This window comes from Rhincodon typus, chromosome 5, assembly GCF_021869965.1.
Source record: "Rhincodon typus isolate 14 chromosome 5, sRhiTyp1.1, whole genome shotgun sequence".
NCBI classification, from domain to species: Eukaryota; Metazoa; Chordata; class Chondrichthyes; order Orectolobiformes; family Rhincodontidae; genus Rhincodon; species Rhincodon typus.
The window spans coordinates 65,067,740-65,091,045 of record NC_063336.1 but is presented as its reverse complement, the minus strand read 5'-3'; the positions used below and the strand labels follow the sequence as shown (position 1 = coordinate 65,091,045).

Sequence of the window (23,306 nt, the reverse complement as noted above, 5' to 3'; positions counted from 1 at the left end):
AATAGACAAAAGAGGTCATGGGAACAACATTTTTATAAGCTATGGCATCACAGGGTAGGCAGTGAGCTTTTCCATGAAAACTTTTAAACTATTTAAACTCTTTCCCAATGCTGCAAGCATGTCCCACCCCATACAATCCAGTGCAAAAATCTACATTTTTGACACAGATTCATGAATATGGCAAAATTTACATTTCTTCATTGAGATATCATCACACTGCAGAATGAGAATATCCAATGCTATCACTATAACTTAAGTCTTTTACATAGCTAAGACAATTATTAACATAGAACATAGAACAGTACAGCACAGTACAGGCCCTTCCGCCCCACGATGTTGAGCCGACCTATTATCCTACTCTAAGATCAAACTGACCTGCATACCCTTCATTTTACTATCATCCATGTGCCTACCCAAGAGTTGCTTAAATGTACCTAATGTGTCTGACTCTACTACCACCACTGGGAAGGCATTCCAAGCACCCACCACGCTCTGTAAACAACCTACCTCTGACATCTCCCCTAAACCTTCCTCCAATCACCTTAAAATTATGCCCCCTCATGACAGCCATTTCCGCCCTGGGAAAAAGTCTCTGGGTATCCATTCTATCTATGCCTCTCATCATCTTGTAAACCTCTATCAAGTCACCTCTCATCCTTCTTCGCTCCAATGAGAAAAGCCCTAGCTCCCTCAACCTTTCCTCATAAGATGTGCCCTCCAGTCCAGGCAGCATCCTGGTAAATCTCCTCTGCACCCTCTCTAAAAGTTCCACATCCTTCCTATCATGAGGTGACCAGAACGGAGGCGACCAGAAATTCGTCATAAACTACTTGCTGATACACATTCATAACTAAAATCGTCAAAGAAAAACCTAAGTGGAGAAAGGGTTTTAATTTTTCAATCTTCATGTGAATGGTTAATTATTTACAACACAAAGAACATAAGAAGTAGGAGTAGGCAATATCAAGCCTGCCCAGATATTGAACAAGATCATGGCTGATCTGCCCCAGGCCTCAGCTTTAGTTTTTGTGCCAGCTCAAAGCCAGCTTCTCAACTTCTAAACACAAAACACACTGTCTACCTCCTCTGTAAACATTTTTTTTAGCGGTATGACCTCCATATCTCTCTGCGGTAGAGAATTCCAGACATTCATCATTTTCAAGGAGAGCAATTCCCTTCGCAACTCAGTTTTACGAGTCTTCCGTCGTTCTGTAATAAGTCTCTGAGTTCAAGATTCCCCTAACAATGGAACTATCTTCAGGACATCCATCCTATCAAGCCCCGTCAGAATCTTATGTTTGACTCAGATAGCCGCCATACTCCTAAATTCTAATGAACATAACCTGACCTGTTCAGCCGTTCACAATTAGTCAACCCCTTCACCTCAAAATAAAAAATCAGCCAAGTGAATCTCTTTTGAACTGCCTCCAATGCCAGTACATACTTTCGTCAGTACAGCGGCTAAAACTGTACACAGTACTCCAGGTACGGTCTCACTAACACCCTGTACTGTTACAACTGTAACAAGAATTCCCAGTTTTTTAAAAATCCAACCCTCGAGCAATAAAAGTCAAAATTCTATTTGCTTTTCTAATCATTTGCTGCATGTTAACATTTTGTGCTGCATACACAAGAACACCCAGATTTCCTCTGTGCTGCACTTTATTGCATTCTCCTTCCATTTAAATAACAGTGGCCTTTTCATCATCTTCACAAAAGTGCATGACCTCACACTTCCCCACATTTAACTCTTTGTGCCAAGCTTTTGCACACTTAATTTATATTGCCTTGCAGATTTCTTTTGTGCTTATGATATGAGGGCTCCCACTTATTTTTGTTTTGCATTGGCAGCGAATTTGGATGCCTTACATACAGCCAGCTCCATCATGATTTCCCTTTCACCAGACCAAAGTTTTATTGTAATAAGCTCTCCTATTTGTCCTGCCATTTTTTTTTTCCCATTAAAAATGGACTCTAGCATTTTCCCAAAAGGTGTTAAGCTAACTGACATACAGTTTCCCGCATTCTGCCACCCTCCTTCCTTGAACAGGGGCATCATATTCACCATTTTCTAATCCACTGGAACCCATCCAGAATCCAATGAGTTCTGGAATTATTCAACCTATGCCTCCACCATCTCTACGACATCCTTTGAACCCCTTGAACGAAGGTAAGTGGCTACTGACAATTTGTCTGCCTTTCATTTCATTTGTTTGTCAAATGCTTTGCTCCTCATGACAGAATCTGTTGCAAGGCCTTTCCTCACATTAGCAACTTGCTTATCTGTTGTCTTTAGGATGTTTACAGTGCACTCCACCGTGCAGACTGATGCAAAATATTGTTTCAATTACCTTAAACATCTTTGATAATATTATTAATTTCCCAGTTCTATTCTCCAAGGATCCCACATATACTTGAGCTACTTCCCCTTTACATACCTGTAAAAGCTCCTGCTGTTTTTATATTTCTTGCAAATTTACTTTCAAAAACAACTTCCTCACTTCTTGTATTTTCATTAATCTGCTACTGGTTCTAAAAAATTACAATCCTTTGGCCAAACACTGATTTGCCTTGCTTTGTAAGCATTTGTTTTTTGTTTGGATTCTTTCTTCAACCACTGTTGTGAACCACAGGTAGTTCATCCTTCTCATCAAGGATATTGTTTAGACCAGAATAAATTTTTGCTGAGTGTTTTGAAATATCTGCTTATCCACTGACGTTACACTTAGTTTATTTTCCAGCCTGCTTCAGACAGCTTTCTTCAAACCTCTGTAAATTGCCATTATTTAAGTTAATGACAGTGGACTGAGACCAGAGTTGCTCTCCCTCAAATAGTTCAAAATTCTCCCATGTTATTATCTCTACTCCCTGGAGCATCCTTAACCATGAGATGACTGATTACCAGATCCAAAATAACCTGTTCCCAGGTGGGTCCTTGCAAGGCATTGAACTAAGAAATCAGCTCTGATGCACTGGTCAAATTTATCTTCTATGTTGTATTTCTCGGAGTTGTCCAGTCAAAATGCAGATTAAAAACTTAGCCATGACAATTTCAGTGGCCTTCTTATACGTCTCCATATTTGCCTGATTTATACTTCACCCTACAGTGAGCTAAGTCTTCCAGGGCCTAGAAACAACTGCCACCCGTGACTTCTTGCCCTTATTATTTCTTATTTCCTAAACTGATTCCACATCACAGTCTATTACATCTGTATCATTACTAGCTACTACAATGATACCTTTCTTTATTAACAATGCTAGCCTACTTTCTTTGCCTTTTTGCATATTCTTCTGGAATGAATACCCTTCATGTGCTTATCATTAGCATGCTCTTACAATCGTTGGACAAAGTCAACATACAAATGTATATTGTGCTCTCACATTTGGTTCCATAAATGAAGATAAAAGCATGACAGATTTGTTACAGCGTGACTTCACTTACTCACTTTGACAAAATTATCAGGGAATAATCCCCTCTTTCCATTTAACTCCCCTTCACACCACCCTTCTTCTTCAAGTTTTCTTACATTCCTGATGAGATCACCAACCCGGAGAGTAAGTTCATCGTCTTGTAGAGCCTCATAGTCATATTCCACCGTGACCTCTACTGAAACAGAAAAGTGCAGTTAGTCAAATCAGAAGCAGTCATTCCTAGTTAGAAGGAAGCGAATGTTTTTGTTGCAAAGGTGAAAATATGCAAGTTGACATTTCCCGGTTAGGGGGGTTTGGGGGAATGGGGACGGTGAACAGTGTCGGTATGCCTGCAGTTTACCAGCTGCAAATATAAAATTCTAAAGCTAGCACAATATAATTATAAAGTAAACATATACGTCGTGTAATCTATGCCACTCCTCTGCATAGTCATGCCGTAATACATTTTATCTGCTTATTCAATCAAAAGGAGTGGAGGGCCCAATTCTGTCCTCGACTTAGGGCCTCCCATTACAGCACACATTATCCCAAATTAATCATAAACATTAATCCCTTCTTTCCTCAAAAAAGCTTTGGATCAAATATCACAGGAGCAGTTCTCAGTTGAAAGTTAGCAAACTCAGCATAAACTTGCAAGTGAACTTGAAATTTTTCAGGTCTGTATAATGCAATACTCCAACTAAGATAGTAATGTCGTTGTGAAATATCAATTGAGTCGCTCAGATTTTGATTGTGTGGTATTCATTCCGTTGAATGTCCATTTTCAGCTATATTCCTAAGTAGTTCAGATTTACAATGTACTTACAAAGGTTAAGTTTTTTGAATTTTTGCTTTTCCTCAGTTGGAAATTAGATTCCATTTGTGTCTACAAACGATTTAGCTGGTGACCTTGTGGCCCATTCCAAACAGAACAGTGGAACTCCTTGTACCAGCACAGGAATAGGCAATTTCAACACATCTCAGTTAACTGTCAGGCTCGATAAAAATGTTACATTAATTCTGTGGGGCAGCCCAAGAACAAAACTTATGGTTGCAGTGGTAAATAGATAGAGACTATGTCCGTCTGTTTCCAGTTTATATGTTCAAAGTTCGATAACTTCACATTATTCCAAAATGCTGACGGAAAGTAATACTTGCAGCAGTTTGAAACTACTTATTACAGCTTTTTATCACACTCCATTAGCCAATTTCTCAGTGTCATTTTGTAAAATATCAAAAAAAAGCTTAACTGAAGTTTGGTTAAATTACAAATGCTTAAAAAGTGAATTCACTCAAAGTCCAACTAGATATTGGATGCTCCTCTGTTTCTCCTTCATAGAATATTTTAGAATCCTACAATACAGACAGAGGCCATTCAACCCATTGTGTCAGTACTATTTCATCACTTAATTTTAGTGAAACTATTCTAAAAGTCTAGCTGTAAAGGATTGAGATGCTTATTCCATCATAAATTTCACATGTAGATAAATTGGGGGAAAACAGCATTTACATTTATCATTCTGAACAACCTAATTTGCAACATTCATACCAGCAAAGACTATGACTCAGCCCATATTTGCAATGCAATCAAGCAATCAATAGTGCAATCATTGAAGTGGCTGAAACAATTCCGCCACCAACTCATTTCCCTGGTTTGGTGTTTAATTTGCCAAGAACCAGGATTTTGGGTTGGCAGATACATACTGTAGTTCTTTTCAAATTAACCTCTTCAGAGAGGTCTGGAGCAGGTGGGACTTGAAGCCAGCCCTCCCGGTCCAGATGCGGGGAGAAATACTTGTGTTGTAAGCTGCCTTCATACTTGTGTTTATTTAGGTTAGACTACGGCATCCATGAGCCAACTCCTGTCTTTGAAAAAAATTTAATCCTGTTCTCAACAAAAGAGCTGGATCAGCTGCCACGGCAAGCTATTTAGTCATGTAAACACTGGAGCTGGTTCAAAAATGTTAGCCACCAAACACCAACATGAACAAAACAGTATCACAAGCTAAGGCTGAGTTCCAAGAAGCAGCAAGGTGCAACTATTAATGTCTTTCTCAAAACACTGAGCCCCAACAGCCTGCAGCAAAGAAACCAAAAGATTACACAACAAAAGAGGAAATCCGTCTAGTCACCTCTTTTGGGACCAGGGAGGAGGGTGGGTGAAGAGAAAGGCAACAATCCACAATGACTGACAGCTGTTTCACCAAACAAAGGGATTGATGAAAAACCTCACAGTTCAGCCAGACAAAATGCCACAACCTGTTATTATTACATGGATTCCAGACAAAACAGAAAGTGCATCTTTAAGACAGTTGACGTTCACAAATAAAAAAGGTACTTGCCTCAATTTCAGTCAGCGTAATTGACTCAGTGTGGGGTGTTCAGTTATGTAATGTAACCTAATCTATGTCAAACCAGTAAGCACAGAAACCAGATTATGCGCAATTCTGTGATATTACAGTAATGTTGTCTTGTGGTGTATGTCACATGAACAAACATATCAGCAGCACTCATACTTCATCTCGGAGAGAATGCTGCAGAAACTCAATAGGACTAGCAGCATCCACAGAGACAGAACAAGAGTTAACGCTTCAAGTCTGATATCAATCTTCTTCAGAACTACGTTTAAGATTTCCAGCATCCACAGTATTTTGCCTTTATTCATACGGCATGTTGGCAGTGATATTCGACGCAAATTTCACATCCAGTCACAGGTTACTGCTGATGGACTCACTGGTGACAGCAAGCAGTGGTCATCAGTTGGAGTCTTCAGAGGACTTCAGCAGTGAGGCTGCAGAAGGGAATTGAGTCACCAAAAAGGTAAGTAGAGTTAGGGAGTGGGTCGGTGTGGAGAGATGTTTATGAGTCACTGCAGGCCCAGAAGGGCTCATATGACAAGTGGGAAAGGAACAGAGGGTTGACTTGCAGGAAGGGTGTTTAGTGTTGCTCTTGTTCAACAATGCGCTGAAGAACAGAAATACCCTCAAAAGTCTAAACAAGGAAATTTAGGTCATATTATCATATTTGGCAATAAATGAGATAAGGGTCAGCTTTTTGTGATATTTACAGCCAGAATTCTTTTACACCACAAGTGCCTGGATTCGACAATCATGAAGCTATAGTGAAATGAAGCAGGAAGTCTGACTACCTGATGGCCAGAGTGGGGAAGGAGGGTTGTGGGTGTCACATACTAGCATTGCAACTATCCCATCTTTGCTAATCCTCAAGGATGAGCTTCCCTGGATTATGCTCAGATGTTTACAGGTTATAGAAGGAGCTATCGAGACAAGCTACACTTATGCAGAAGGACCAGGAAGCATCATCTGTAGTAAATATCAAGCTGGGCAGGTTCAGCGAATGGGCAAATGCATGGCAGATGAAGTATAATGTTGATAAATATGAAGTTCCCCATGTTTGGGAGCACAAGAAGGCAGATATCAGGATGGCTTTAAACTGAGAAAGCGGAACGTACAACAAGACCTGGGTGAAGATTAGCAAGCAGTAAAAGGCAGCAAAATAATATGTTGGCCTTCATAGCGAGAGGATTTGAGTACAGGAGCAAGAATGGTTTGCTGCAAATACACAGTGCCTTGGTGAGTGCACTTCTGGAACACTGTGTTCAGTTTTGGTCTCCTTCTCTGAAGAAGGATGTTCTTACTTTAAAAGGGAGGGCAGCGAATGTTTACCAAACTGATCGCTGGCAGAACTGACAGAGGTTGAATTGGTTACAATTATATCTGTTAAAGTTCAAAAGAATGGGGCATGGGGGTGGGGGGGTCAGGAAGCATTTTTATTGTTTCTGAAATTCTAAGAGGACGAGACAGGCTAATTGCAGAAAGCATGTTCCCGATGAGAAGTCCTGAACAAGGGGTCCCAGTCCAAGGATACTGGGTATACCATTGAGGACTGTGGGGGTGACATTTCTCCACCCAAGTGGTGAGCCAGTGGAATTCTCTATCACAGAAAGCGGTTGGATGCCACAACATTGTATGATTTCACGATGCAGTTAGATATAGCAGTTGGGATTAAAAGGATCAGTGTGATCAAAGGGTACAGGGGAAAAGCAGGAACGGCGTACTGAGTTGGATGATCTACCATGATCATAACGAATGGCAGAGCACACTCTGGGGATCAAATAGCCTACTCCCACTCCTATTTTTCTATTGGGACAAAAATAGGGCTTCCTTTGATTTTAGGCAAGGAAAGGACAAATGATACCAAAACATCAAGTCTTCAAAAACTTTTGAACTGATTTTATTTTGTTATCATGTTCAATGTGCTATGCTTAATTTGTAAAGCTAGAGTATCTGTTTTCATGGAACATAATATCAAGCCAGTGTTATTGCGCGACACAAGCTTAGACACCTCTCAGGCCAGGTGAGAATTAACTTAGCAATCTTCCTGAAATGAAACATTGCCAGCAAACTATCTTTCTTCAAAGCTACAAACCAGAGTTTTCCCCAAGGAAAATACTGTTGAAAAGTTAATCACAACAGAGCACGGAGAGAGGAGATATGGCCGAATATTCAACATTCAAAAAGTACACTGATCAAAAGACTCGCTGTCTGTCAGTTTCACAGTATTGGACATGGGTAACACAGTTCAACTGGCAATCTTTGAATACATCATCACTGAAATTTTCAGCATTGTTTAAGAACCGCATGACCTCTCTCCAATGAAAACTGCATCAACCAATTTTCAAAGATTGTAATATCTGGTTTTTGAATTCATTCATGGGATGTGAGCTTCACTGGCTGGTAGCGCATGAGCCTCAGCCTTAGCAAGTACAGTAGATTTGAATTTCTTTGAGCTTGTTTGGATGTCAGTGCGGCCTGCTTCCTAACTCTCTGCCATTTTTTGGGTCCTAAGTGCTTCTTTGCCTTGGATCCCCTCGGTTTTTCATTTCTTGACCAGTCTGCCATGACAGACTTTTATCAAAAATCTTGCTGAAGTCCATGTAGATTACGTGAGAAACAATACTCTCAACAATCTCCTCAAACAAAAAAAACAATTAAATTTGTCCAACACAACCTTCCTTTAACACAGCCATGCCAGCTTTCCGAATTTGATCCGTGGCTTTCTGATACATTCTACCCCTCCAGAACGTTTCCTAAAAACTACGTCACAACTGACGTTAGATTGACTGGCCTGTAATTTCCTGGTCTTGTCCTTTTTAAAAGAAATAATATAATAACATTAATATACTACCAGTCCTCCAAATCTCTGAAACCTCGCTACTGGCCATAGAGGATTTGAAAATCACTGCCAGGGCTCCTGCTGTCTCCTCCCTTGCCTCCTTTAATGGCCTGGAAAAGACCATATCCAGACCTGTGCATATACACTTTGAAGACTGACAAACCAGCTAGAACCTCCTCTCTCTAACATTTTGTATTCCACCCCCGTGATGTGTATACCTTTGTTGTCCTTTTGCATTGACAGGACATCATGAAATAGTTTTCCTTTATTCAACCTGCCAGTGCATTCTCATACTTTCCCATTTTTCTTTTAAAATTCTCCTCAGCATTTGTTATACTGCATGAGGGACTCCACCAGAAACCTTTTTTTTTCCCTAAATCCTAATCTTTAAAGATCCTTGATATAGAGAGTTCTTCAGTCTTGGTACCACCCTCTAACTTTGTGGGAACATAATTGCCTTTTACTCTTGCTTTTTCCTCCTTGAATGTTTTCCACCGCTCTCTCCACTTTACTTGGGCCAAAACATGTCTTAACTGAGTAAAATTGGCCTTTGTGTAGTTTATTCCCAGTCCATCCTTTTCCTTGTCAAGAACGTAGTGACCCATAACTATTCTAAATCTAACTGGCCTGAAAATGCTGCTTTATTGATATGCCTTCCCAGGGTCATTTCTGAATATCAAGTCCAGAACTGTCCCATCCCTCATATGGCTTTCTATGTCCTAGCTAAAAACGTTCTCCAGGATAGACTTTAAGAGACTTAAGAACATCTGTGCTGACCTTTCATAATGGAATGGGTTTGGGCCTCCAACAGAACAGCACTATGCCTCACATGAAATTTTGAGCCAAGGCTCTGCCAATCCTCTTTGGTAGAAGAAAATGAATCAAAGGAAGTTAAATAGGCTGCATAAGCCTTGTCCCAGGTTTCCTGGCAACTAGAAAGTCCTCAGCTAACACAACTAAAACAGATTATCTGGTCATGAACTCCTAACCGTATGTTGGATCTTCCAACGTGTGAAATGGCTTCTGCATTTCCCAAAATTACTACAATATCAACTTTATTAGCTATAAACCTTCAGAGAAGCCAACATCACAAAATATGCTGTATAAAATGAAAGTTCATTCTTGACCTCCTTTTCAAACATTTAAAAGTAGGCACCTAGCACAGTGCAATTATAACCTCACAATAAGTCAATGCAGGTGGGAAAAGTGGCTGAAGAAAATCAAGATGCTAAAAGACAGATGTGGGAATCATTTTAAGGCCCAAAGAAGTTAGGTTTTCAGGCAATGAATTGTTGAATTAAATTCAATTTCAAGAGATTATTGAATTTCTTTGCCATTACTACAGAGGTAAATCTCTCAAATCAATACTTGTAATGCTTATAATTCTGCAATGATTCTGTTCCAGGCAAGAGTTGCAGGACAAAAATTTTTTAAATAAAGCTGGTATTACAAATTTCAGGTCCATACAAGACCAGTCTTGACTTAGTCCGAGTGGATCCTCCTGTAAGCAAAGTCGACATCAACTACCATCAGCCAACCCTTACAGACCAATACGTAGTGATCTAGAGATATGACACAAGTTCCTTCTTGTATCTAGTGGATACAGTTATCCACACATTTTCACACATGCATCTCATCTTTCAGGAAGAACACAAGTATTTGTTAGACATATTACCTGTGAAGGAAAAAAACAAACTTTTCAAAGAATAAATAGTATTGAGTTACCAACATAATTCAATTTCCATCCAAAATTATTGGGCAGGTTCTGCCACGTTTGAGGGCTTTGATTCACTTTGAAAATTTAGTAATTGCTAATTGACTTTTTCTAAAAATGGGAGAGAAACAACATGTTCATTGATTGAATGTACTAGCAACTATTCCTGCAGGCACAGGTCAGGCCAACATTTTGTCTGACTTATTATGATTCCCACTGAGCTCTATGAAATGAAAGCCACTCCAGTTTTCCATGCAATTTATTTCTGGAATGCATTACTAAATCACATGGTCACAATATAGAAAAGCAAGACCCATGGAAGATTTGAAAACAGGATGGTGAAAAGTTTTAAAATAGTGACATTTCCAGCCCCAAGGCCAATATGCCCACAAGAATAATGATCCAAACTCATTTTGAGTCAAGATACGAGTAACAGGCTTTATAAAACTGTAGGAAACCTCAGTTAGGCCACATTTGGAGTATTATGTGCATTTCTGAGCACACTATTGGAAACTTTGGACAGGATGCAAAAGAAGTTCACCAGGATTGGCATCTATTAACTATAAAGGACAGGTTGGACAAACTTGGAGAGTTTTCACTACAGTGCCAGAGGCCAAGGGGCCACTGATAGAAGTATATAAAATTGTGAGAGGCATGGATAGGGTGTATAATCAGAGCTTTTTCCTCCTTGGATGCAAATGTCAACTACTAAAGGGCATAGGTTTAAGATGAGAAGGGGCAAAGGTTTAAAAAGAAATACGAGGCAAGTGTCTTCCCCTCCCCCCGCCCCAACACAGAGACATTTCAACAGACTCATGAACAAGCAGGCAAGAGATACAGACCACATGCAGGGAGATGGGATTAGTTTGGAGTGGCGTCATGATCATCACAGACATGATGGGCCAAAGGGTCTGTTCCTGTGCTGTACTGTACTGTTCTATGCTGTATGAATGAGCTCAAAAATTAAAGGCACTACTGGCCTGGATAGAACATCAACAGGACAAGTCAGAGTTTCTGCAGTAAATAGTCTGGGATCAGGCTGGACACGAGCAATATTATTCAATTGGAAGTATGGGTCTTGCTGATGAAGCACATATCTGCTCTAAATCAAAAACATTACTAAGGCTGTGGGCATTCTGTTCAGTCTTAAGACATATCAGGCAGGAAATGGAACTTGGTGCAAGGGAATGCATATTGTTTCAGGAATTAAACAGAATGGCTTCAGATTTACCACACCTTAGTTAGAGCAACTTACTATTCATTCACAGTATACAGTGACTTCAAGACCAGGTCAGATACTGACGAGCGAGTAACTCAACTGCCAACTCGCCAAAGTCTGTCGAACATCTCAGGTAAGATTTGTGATGAAATACTCCCCACCATAAAGATCATAAGATATAGGAGTGAATTAGGTCATTCAACCCATCAAGTCCACTCGGCCATTTGATTCGGCTGATATGTTTCTCAAACCCATTCTTCTCATAACCATTACTAAGCAACAAACTATCTAATCCCCGCCAAAGACATGCAATGACATGGCCTCAACAGCAATCTTCAACAATGAGTTCCTGATTCACCACCTTCCGGCTGAAGAAATTCCTCATCAGTTCTAAAGGGCTGTCCCTATACTATGAAGCTGTGCCTTCGAGTCTAAGTCTCTCCAGTACTGGAAACATCTTCTCCATGGCCACTCAATCCAGGCCTCTCAGTATTCCATACGTTTCAATAGGAGTCCCCCTTCTTTTTGAACTCTGTTGAGAAAAGGCTCAGAGTCCTTAACTGCTCCTCATATGATAAGGCCTTCATCTCCAGGATCATTCTTGTAAACCTCCTCTGGAACCCCTCCAAAGCCAGCACATCCTACCTGAGATACAGGGCCCAAAACTGTACACAAAATTCCAAATCTGACCAGACCCTCAGCAGTACATCCCTGCTCTGGTATTCTGGCCCTTTCAAAATAAATGCTATCATTACATTTGCCTTCCTAACTGGCAACTGAACCTGCACATTAACCTTAAAAGAATCCTGAATTGGGGCCCCCAAGTCCCTCTGTGCTTCAGATTCTCGAAGCCTTTCCCCATTTAGACTATTTTATATGTCTCTATTCTTCCTACCAATGTGTAGAACCTCACACTTTCCCACACTGTATTCTATTTGCCACTTCTTTGCCCACCCTCCCAGCCTGTCCAAGTCCTCCTGCAACCTCCCACTTCCTCAAAACTACCTGTCCCTCTGACTATCTTTGTCATCTGCAAAACTGACAACAATGCCCTTAGTTCCTTTGCCCAGATTGTGTAACATATAAACGTGAATACTGAGACCCCAACGCTAACCTCTGCGAACTCCACTACTCACCTGCTGCCATCTTGAAAAAGACCTTTCTCCCCCTACTCTCTGCCTTTTGCCAGTCAGCCAATCCTCTATCCATGTCAGTGCTTTTATGGGCTCTTATTTTATTTACCAGCCTCCTGGTGTGGCACCTTTTCAAAGGCCATCTGGAAATTCAAATAAATCATGTCCACTTGCTCTCCTTCGCCCAACTTGTTCATTGCTTCCTGAAAGAATTCTAACAGATATGTCAGGCATGATCTCCTTTTAACGAAGCCAAGCTGACTCAGCCCTATCTTACCATGAACTTCCAAGTACTCTGCAAACTAATCCTTAATAATGAGCTCTAAAATCTAACCAACGAGCTAGGTTAGGTTAGCCAGCCTATATTTTCCAATCTTCTGCCTCCCTCCCTTCCTAAACAGGGTGTTACATAAGCCATTTTCCAGTTCTCTTGGGACCCTCCCTGACTCCAGTGATTCCTGAAAGATCATCACCCATGCTTTTACAATCTCCGCAGCTATCTACTTCAGAAGTCTGGGGTGTAGTCTGTCTTGGTCTCTGTGGTCTATCCACTTTTCATCACAGAAATCATAGAATCCCTACAGTGTGGAAACAGGCCCTTCAGCCCAACAAGTCCACCCCGACCCTCCGAGCATCCCACCCAGATCCATCGCCTTATAACCTACCTAACCTACACATCTCTGAACATTACAGGCAATTTAGCATGGCCAATCCACCTAGCCTGCATATCTTTGGACTGTGGGAGGAAACCCACACAGACACGGGAAGAATGTGCAAACTCCAAACAGACAGTCACCCAAGGGTGGAATCAAACCCAGGTCCCTCATGCTGTGAGGCAGCATTGCTAACCACTGAGCCACCGTGCCGCCCTAGCTTCCCCAGCAACTTCTCCTTAACAATGGTCATTAGACACCCCTCTGCCTCCCCCCCACAACTCTCTTCCAGTTCTGGCATGTTGCTGGTATCTTCCACTTCCATTTCTTTGTTCCCCCTTATTACTTCTCCAGCCTCATTTTCCAGCAGTTCAATGCCCACTCTTGTCTCTCTTGCCTTTTAGATATCTAAAGAAACTCTTGCCATATTCTTTTATGTTATAACTAGCTTATCCTTGTTTTTCATCTTCTCACCCGTTATTGCTTTTTTAGTTGTCTTCTACTGGTTTTTAAAGCTTCCAAAAATTCTGGCTTCCCATTCATCTTCACCGTATTGTACGCTTTTTCTTTCGCTTTTATGCTATCCCCGATTTCCCGTATCAGCCACGGTTGCCTCATCCTCCCCTTAGTATGTTTCTTCTTCCTTGTGATGCATTTCCACTGTGCCTCCTGAATTACCCCCAGAAACTCCTCCCATTGCTGCTCCACCATCTTCTCTGCTAAGCTCCCCTTCCAATCAACACCGGCCAGCTCCTCCCTCATGGTTTTGTAGTTATCTTTACTCACTTGTAATACAGTTACATCTGATTCCAGCTTCCTTCTGTCAAACCACAGGGTGAATTCTATCATATTCTGGTCATTGGTCCCTCAGGTTTCCTTCACTTTAAGCTCCCCAATCAAGTTTGCCTTGTGATACATCACCAAATCCAGAACTGCCTGTTCCCTGGTGGGCTCTACCACAAGCTGCTCCAAAAGGGGAAAAAAAAACCATCCCAGAGAAATTCAACGAATTCCTTTTCTTGGGATTCACCACCAACCGGATTTTCTCAGTCCCCGTGCATATTAAAGTCCCCCATGATTACTGTAATTGTGCCCTCTTACATGCCTTTTCTATCTCCTGATTTATTTTCTGCCCCACATCCTCATCACTGCTCAGAAGCCTGCACATAAATCCCATCAGAGTCTTTTTACATTTATAGTTCCTCAACTCTCAGATTGTACACCTTTCGATCCTATATCATTTCTTGCTTTCAATTTGATTTTGTTCTTAAGACGGCAGCTCCGCCCCCTCTGTCCATCTGCCTGTCCTTTCAATAGCATGTGTATCCTTGGATATTTAGGTCCCAGCCCGGATCCCCTTGCAGTCACATCTCTGATTCCCTCATCATACTCACCAAGTTCAAATCTGTGCTACAAGCTCATTTATCTTGTTTCATGTACTTAAATGCTTGATTGGCACCATAATCACAAACATCTACTCTTTCCACCACCAACGTTCAATAGCAGCGGTGCGTACTGTCTACAAGAGGCACTACAAAATTTCAGCAAAGCTCCTTTGACAGCACCTTCCAAACCCATATCTATTACTATCTAGAAGGACAATGACAGCAAATACATGGGATCACCACCACCAATAGGTGAACCTACAGTGCATGGACTGCAGGGGCTCGAGGTCATAGATCATAATCAGCTTCCCAAGGGAAACTATGGATGTGCAATAAATGCTGGCATGGCCAGCAATGCCCAAGTTGCACAAGTGATTTTTTTTTAATTCACTGCTGGGTGTTGACTACAAGACGACTAAATTTAGAGGCAGGATGCACCGAGGAAGATGAATCAAATTATCTTCAGCATACGTATGGAAGCCAAAGTTGCATTTCTATGATGTTGCCAAGGGGCAGCATGAAAATGCGGAATAAAGGGAGCCAGGGATACATTTGAGGGGCTCCCAATGTAGTAAGAGTGATAGGCATCATTGGGCAAGATTTACAATGACTGGATTGAGAGGGACAGAGGGTCCTCTGCTGTTTCGCTTTTGAACAAATATCTATCTCGATGCTCAACCCCATACCGTACCCCTCTTCCTGATAATTCTCATCCTAGTCCTGAACTTGCATCAGATTGAAATGGGAAACCAACTATTTAAAAACCAATGATTGTTGAAGTCTCATTGCCATTTTTAAAGAAGTAACCTGGCACTCACTGTAAGCACAAATTTTCAAAATGTTTGTTCAAACAGTAGTTGAAATGTAATCTGCAGATGAGCTGGTGGTCTAGGGCTGTACATAAATGAAGATTCAGCTGGCAAAAGGTAGATGCGTGGTAACTGGTCACTAGTCCACAGACCAATAACAAAGGACAACAGCTACATGATTGGGTTTGCTGGTAGCTGAACAGCTTGTGACTGTCAACAGGTTAGACAGAAGCCATCAACTCAGGAGCTCTTCTCTACAACAAGTCACTTTAAGCCTCAAGCAAATTAATTTATTTTTACTTCAGCAGTTGCTGGAAGAAACTTATTAATAAGTCAAAGACCTTGAATAAGTATGAATCAACCACCCTGTGGCTCTTACAAAACAGTGAAAACATTCGGAGAAGGAAGAGCGAGAGGCAGCATTCTGGTCAGCCCAAGAATTAGTTCAGCAGATCCTGTGAACAGAGAGCAAGAGATTATATTCCCAATTCTGTCTCTATCCATGACACGTGCATGGATGTGTGCGCGCAAGTAAAAGGGGGTGTTTATTAGGAGGCTAGAGTTAACTAGTAGAGCTTATGTTGATAGCTCAGAACCATTATTACTTGTAGTTAGAGTCCATTTACTAATCACAAATGGAAATTCTTGACAAGAACATGAACTTGGTCCATGTCTTCTGTCAACCTGGATCCAAAAACAAAATCAGTTAATTGAGATAGTTATGAATACTTTTTAAAATCTTAAATTCTTATAATATATCTGGCAACAGTGGAGCATGATTTACAACAAATGAAGCTTAACAGCTCAAAGTCTGATGATTACTCTATGCACTGTACAGGTAATGAGCTCACATCTTCCTGATCAGTGCCTACACTTAAAGGAACTGCTTCTCCAGCTGTGTTTATTTACCTACAGTTGACAAAGTGTATCTGGTCATTTACTTCCACTGCCTATGATAGAGAATGGCTCAACGCTGATCCCAAATTAATACTCGGTTCACCTTCATTGATAGAATTGATGGCTTGTATCCCGAGTGGCTTACTGTTGCTCAATTCTGTCAAGGATTTGGCAGTCTTACCTAAATGAAGTTTGACTTTCTGCTATGTTACCTTCATTTTGTCACTCATGCCTGTTACTACTTCTGGCTTTAGTAGCAGTTTTAATATTAGACAATTAGAGCAGGTTGGGTGTGATATGGCATGAATTATTAGATTAATCTACTCTCCATGCCTTCAAAAGTTAGTTTCTCCAGTTGAGGATTGCCTTCTATACACCTTTCCTGAGATTGCTTAATTGCTTTATGATAAGATTGATCTTCAATTTTGCTCATGTTTCATCTGCAGAGCACACCTCAGGCTGGATTCAATTCCTTGGTGTCTTCCACAAATGTAATGTGGCATCTCTCCATTTCCTTTGTACAATATCCCATCTTGGGCTGTCAATTCATCCACATTTACCCTATGCACTTAACAGATGTCCTGATGTTCTCTCAATATCCTTTCATCACTATTGCAACATTGAGTGTTGCATCTTATTAGGTAATTCATTCGATTTGAACAAGGCACTTGTCTGTTACTTTCAATGGTTGAGTGTGACTTTCAGAGTATGTTGAGCTGCTGCTTGCACTGGATCGAAGAACTCATACTCAAATCATAGCATCCTCTAATTTCATAGGGAATGGTGCTCTCAACAATGCTTCCGTGATGTACATCTGCAACCCTTGTCTGTATGAAACATTAAAATGATCACTCTGTAATTGGAATAACATTGCTTAAAAATACTTTGGAGCGGATGACAGCAATTTGAGGAAAATGCTTTGAAATGGCTTGTGGTCAAACTCAACTGTCACTTGGCCTCTAAACGGGGCTTTCTAAACACATTCCTAAACCAAGATTATCATCAGGCACTCTTTCGCAATCTGCAATGTAGCACTGTCCTCTTTCTATTATTCATCTGAATGGTAATGCTTCCCCTTAAAGCATTAGGGCTGCTTCTGGTATACTCTCCCTGCAGAGTCAAATCATCAGTTATGTCACAATATTTCAGCACTGGCACTACCATCATGAGATGTTTGATTTTAGTGAACACATTTTTGTTCCATGCCCAAATAACACTGCACATCACAGCCTAGTGGATGTAATAGTTCATAATATGTAATGCAATTCTTTTCCAAATTTCTTGTCATCAACAAATCCAACAAATCACTGGAGAACTTAGACATCAACTGGTCACATTACTGAACAGACGGTTTCCCATTCGGGGATTCTAGGCAAAGATCTTTTGCTCACAGCCAATGTACTTCACTTTAGGCATCATTAGTTGCTTTTTCCATGGTTCAGTTGCTTGTTCATCTGTCTAGTAGTCGCATTAGATTTTGCTTGTGGTCAGGAATTATTTCATAGATATCATAGAGGTTCACAACATGGAAACAGGCTTATCGGCCCAACTTGTCCATGTCACCCATTTTTCACAATTAGTCCAGTCCCATTTGCCTGTGTTTGGTCCATATCCCTCCACACCTATCCAAATATTTCTTAAATGACAAAAAAAATTGTACTCGCCTCCACCACTACCTCTGGCAGCCTATACCAGACACTCACCACCCTCGGTGTGGAAAAAAAACTGCCCCTCTAGACCCTGTGATAAGACATTTCAACTAACTCTTGTTGAGTGTAAAATAAAATGTGTGATCCTGTTCTTTCAACTTGTGAATAATAAGCTTGAATGTGCACTTCACCTGAAGGAGCAGTGCTCTGAAAGCTTGTAATTTCAAATAAACATGTAGGACTGTAACCTGGTGTCGTGTAACTTCTGACCTTGCCAACACTAGTCCACAACCTGCACCTCCAAATCATGTTTTTCACAGCAGTAGCCTCTCAAGAAGCTGTTCATGAGTGACCACCTACATGCCCTCTAATTTTCTTTTTCCACTGCACGGACCTCAAAGGCCTGTGCATGGCAACCGCTTCTGAAACCTCACAGCAGCTGCGTAACTTAGAGAGCCTTCCACTGTGTTGCCACATCCATAAATCAAACAGATCATCCACTGTAGCTTTCACTCTACAAGAATATCTAATATTGTCTGCATTGATACTGTTCTAGAGCCATGAAATAACTTGTATCACCTGAACCACATCCAGAACATTGTTGGAAAGTTTATGCTTTCATCCACCTTCACTTGCCAGTAAGTTCGAGAAGACCATTATTTTTGCAACTGTGGCAAAATTTCTTCGAAAGTTGGGATGAGACTGAGGTCTTTTCAGAACTTCAGTTAGGTCTTTGATTCAACGCATGCACTCAGCTTTCCTGGTTATTTCACTGCTACCGTACTGCTGATTCATTGTGTTAGACTTGTCAACTTTGTGACTACTCTCTTCTTTCCCAGCTTTTCTATCCTATCTTTCAATTGGGATTTGCCTCATCCAATAATGACTTGGCCTTACACTCACCAACTTGGGGACAATATTCACCAACAAAACATCTTAACCCTGTAAATATATTGTTGTATTCCTTCTGGGATCTGGGACCAGTTTTGTCTGGTGAAAAACGTGGCAAACCTCTTTGAGCATGCATCCACAGGTATGAGGCGAGAAAAGCACAGCGGATTAGATAGCATCAGAGGAGCAGGAAAGTCAACGCTCCGGGCTAAAACCCTTCGTCAGGCCTGGGGAGGGGAAGGGGAGTCCAGGAATAAATATAGGGAGGGGAGTGGGATCTGGGGAGGGGGAGGAGGAGAAGGAGAAAGGGTAGGAGATGGTGATAGGTGGATGCAGGTAGGGGGTTATTGTGATTGGTCCATGTAAGGGGTGGAGTGGACAGATGAGAAGAAAGATGACAGGTTAGGTCAGGTCAGGGGATTGAGGAGGAGGGAGACAGCTGGACACAGGATAAGGCTGGGGTTAGAGGGGATTTTGAAGCTGGTGAAGTCAAGTTGAGGCCATTGGGCTGTAAGGTCCAAAGGCAAAACATCAGGTTTTGTTCCTCCAGCTTACATTTGGCCTCACTGTGACAGTGGAGGAGGCCAAGGGTGGACACACGGCCAGGGGAGAGGGAAGGAGAATTAAAATAGATGACAACCAGAAGGTCAGGTTGGTTGGTGTGTGCAGAGCGCAGATGCTCCGTGAACCAGTCCCAGAGTCTGCGTTTGGTCTCCCCGATACATAGGGGACCACATCAGGAGCAATGGATGCAATAGATCAGAATGGATGAAGTGCAGGGGAATGTCTGCCGGATTTGGAAGGATTGTTTAGGGACCATGGGTGGGGGTGGGTTATAGGGGCAGGTGTTGTACCTCTAAGTTGCAGGGAAAGGTACGAGATGTGGTGGAGAAATTGGAGGCAAGAGTAGAATCAATGAGGGAGTCATGGAATGAATGGTCCCTGCTGAAAACAGACAGGGGTGGGGAGGGAAATATCTTTTTGGTGGCGGGGTCTGATCGTAGGTGGCGGAAATGTCAGAGGATTACGTGTTGGAGTCGGACGTTAATGGGTGGTATATAAGGACTAAGAGGACTTTATCCTTATTGTTGTTGGGAATAGGGTGTTTGAGGGTAGAAGTGCAGGAAGATGCAGTTGAGGGCATCCTTAATTACAGAGAAGGGAAAATGATGGTCTCTAAAGTAGGAGGATATCTGGGATGTCCTGGAGTAGAACGCCTCATTCTGGGAGCAGATGCAGCAAAGGAAGGAGGAGTTGGGAGTATGGGATCACATTTTTGTAGGAGGGTTGGTGAGAGGAGGTGTAGTCAAGGTAGCCGTGGGAGTCAGTGGGTTCAAAATGGAAGTAGGAGGTGATTCGGTTTCCTGAGATGGAGACGGAGAGGTTCAGGAAGGAGAGGGAGGTGTCAGAAGTAAACCAGGTGAATTTGAGGGCGGTGTGGAAGGTGTTGATGAAGTTGATGAACTGCTTGAGCTCCTTGCGGGAGCACAAGGCAGCACCGATGCTGTCATCAATATAGAGGAGAAAGAGGTGGGGAATGGTACCGGTGTTGTGAGGGACTGTTCCATGAATCCTACAAAGAGGCAGGCATAGCTCAGGCCACTGCTTTGGTTTATAGGAAGTGGGAGGACTCGAAGGAAAAATTGTTGAGAGAGAGAGAGCCAGTTCAGCCAAGCGAATGGGAGTGTCAGTGGAGAGGGACTGGTTGTGTCTACGGGAGAGGAAGAAGGGGAGGGCTTTTAAGCCATCCATGTGGGCGATACAGGTGTTTAGGGACTGTACGCCCATGGTGAAGATGAGGTGTTGGGGCCGGGGAATTGAAAGTTTTGGAAAAGGTGAAGGGCGTGGGTTGTATCAAACTCCATCTTAAGAGAAAGTCCAATCCACCCTCTTGACGACCCTTTCTCCTGCCTCCAACAAACTCCATTCTCCTGGACAACCCCTCCCAGCCTCTAACCCTCCCTCAACCTCTTCATCTCAAACTGCCATCACGACATCAATCATTTGGATCTCTCCACCCCTCTCACTTATTCTAACCTCTCCCCATTGGAACACACAGCAATCCGCTCCCTTTGTTTCAACTTCAACCTCAACATTAAACCCACCAAGGGGGTGGGGGGGGGTGTGCAGCTGGTAGTATGGCATATTCACCTCTATATCGCTGAGGCCACGTGCCAACTCTGACACCTCCTCCTACCATCCCCTCGATGATGGCCCCACCTCTGATCACCAAGCCATCATCTCCCAGACCACCAACAACCTCATCACCTCAGGAGATCTCCTGTCCACAGCCTCCAACCTGATAGTTCCCCAATCCGGTACCGCCCGTTTCTATCTCCTATCCATAAACCTGACTGCCCCGTCGACCTATTGTCTCTGCTCACTCTTGCCCCACAGAGCAATGGAGATAGTCATTGCCTGGCATTTGTGAGATGCGAAAGTTGCTTGTCACTTGTCAGCCCAAGCCTGGATAGTGTCAAGGTCTTGTTGCATTTGAACATGGCCTGCTTGAGCATTATTGGAGACTTTGTAGCAATTGCTACAACTGAACGGCTTGCTAGGTCAGTTCAGAGGGCAACTGAGAGTCAACCACACTCACATGACTCCAGATCCTCAGCAACGCTGCAGAATATTGTAAATCAACGGCGAACATCCCCGATTCTGACTTTTTGCTGGAGGGAAGGTCATTCATGAAGCAGCTGAAGTTGGTCAGGTCCTGGACACAATCCTGAGGAAAACATGCAGGGGGAAGGTGACGGCCCAGTGGTATTATCGCTAGACTATTAAACCAGAAACACAGCTAATGTTCTGGGGACCCGGGTTTGAATCCCACCACGACAGATGGTGGAATTGGAACTCAACTTTTAAAAAAAAAAAATCAGGAATTAAGAATCCACTAATCACCATGAAATCATTGTTGATCATCAGAAAAACCTATCTGGTTCACTAATGCCCTTTGGGGAAGGAAATCTGCCACCCTCACCTGGTCTGGCCTACATGTGACTCCAGATCCAACAGCGATGTGGTTGACTCTTAACTGCCCCCAGTTGTACCAATCGCTACAAAAGTCTCAAAGAAATGAAACCGGATGAATAACCTGGCATCGATGTAGGCACCAGAAAAGGCAATGACAGAAACAGCCCTGTTGACCCTGCCAAGTTCTCCTTGCTAACATCTGGGGGCTAGTGCCAAAACTGGGACAGCTGTGTCACAGACTAGTTAAGCCTGACATATTCACACTCACAGAATCATATCTTACAGACAATGTCTCAGACACCACCATCACCATCCCTGGATATGTCCTGTCCCACCAGCAGGACAGACCCAGCAGAGGGGGCAGCACAGTGGTATACAGTCAGGAGGTTGTTACTCTCGGAGTCCTCAACATTGACTCTGGACGTCATGGAGTCTCATGGCTTCAGGTTAAACCTGGGCAAGGAAACCTCCTGCTGATTACCACATACCGTCCTCCCTCAGCTGATGAATCAGTATTCCACAATGTTGAACAACACTTAAGAGGAAGCACTGAGGATGGCAAGGGCACAAAATGTACTCTGGGTGGGGGATTTCAACGTCCACCACCAAGAGTGGCTCAGCAGCAGTACTACTGATCGGGCTGGTCGGGTCCTAAAGGACATAGCTGCTAGACTGAGTCTGCGGCAGGTGGCGAGGGAACCAACAAGAGGGAGAAACATACCTGATCTCATCCTTAATAATCTGCCAGGTGCAGATGTATCTGTCCAGGACAGTAATCGGTAAGAGTGACCATTGCACAGTCCTTGTGGAGACAAAGTCCCGCCTTCACATTGAGAACAACCTCCATCGTGTCGTGTGGCACTATCACCGTGCTAAATGGGACAGACTTCGCACAGATCTCGCAACTCAAGACTGGGCATCCATGAGGTGCTGCGGGCCATCAATAGCAGCAGAATTGTACTCCAGCACAATTTATAACATCATGGCCTGGCATATCCCCCACTTAACCATTACCATCAAGCCAGGGGATCAACCCTAGTTCAGTGGAGAGTGCAGGAGGGCATGCCAGGAGCAGCACCAGGCATACCTGAACAGGAGGACTCAACCTGGTGAAGCCAATAAACAGGACTACTTTCACGCCAAGCAGCATAAGCAGCAAGTGATAGACAGAGCTAAGCAATTTCACATATCAGATCTAAGCTCTGCAGTCCTGCCACATCCAGTCGTGAATGGTGGTGGACAATTCAACAATTCACTGGAGGAGGAGGCTCCACAAATATCCCCACCCTCAATGGTGGAAGAGTCCAGCACATCAGTGCAAAAGATAAGGCTGAAGCATTTGCAACAATCTTCAGCCAGAAGTGCCAAGTGGA

The 23,306-nt window shown here is 42.6% G+C and overlaps 1 protein-coding gene across 8 annotated transcripts in view; it reads right to left on the bottom strand.

The window, feature by feature from the left end:
• The window catches only part of LOC109915467 (CD2-associated protein), a 217,532-nt gene that overhangs the window by 169,542 nt on the left and 24,684 nt on the right, over positions 1-23,306 (bottom strand). For 4 of the 8 annotated variants that reach the window (XM_048597334.1, XM_048597336.1, XM_048597339.1 and 1 more), the window contains exon 2: positions 3,447-3,607. The exons of 1 other annotated variant lie outside the window; for it this stretch is intronic. In XM_048597334.1, coding sequence (XP_048453291.1) covers positions 3,447-3,607 — 161 coding nt within the window. The remainder of the gene's footprint in view (positions 1-3,446; positions 3,608-23,306) is intronic. 3 more of the 8 variants (XM_048597337.1, XM_048597335.1, XM_048597338.1) reach the window with 3 other exon arrangements.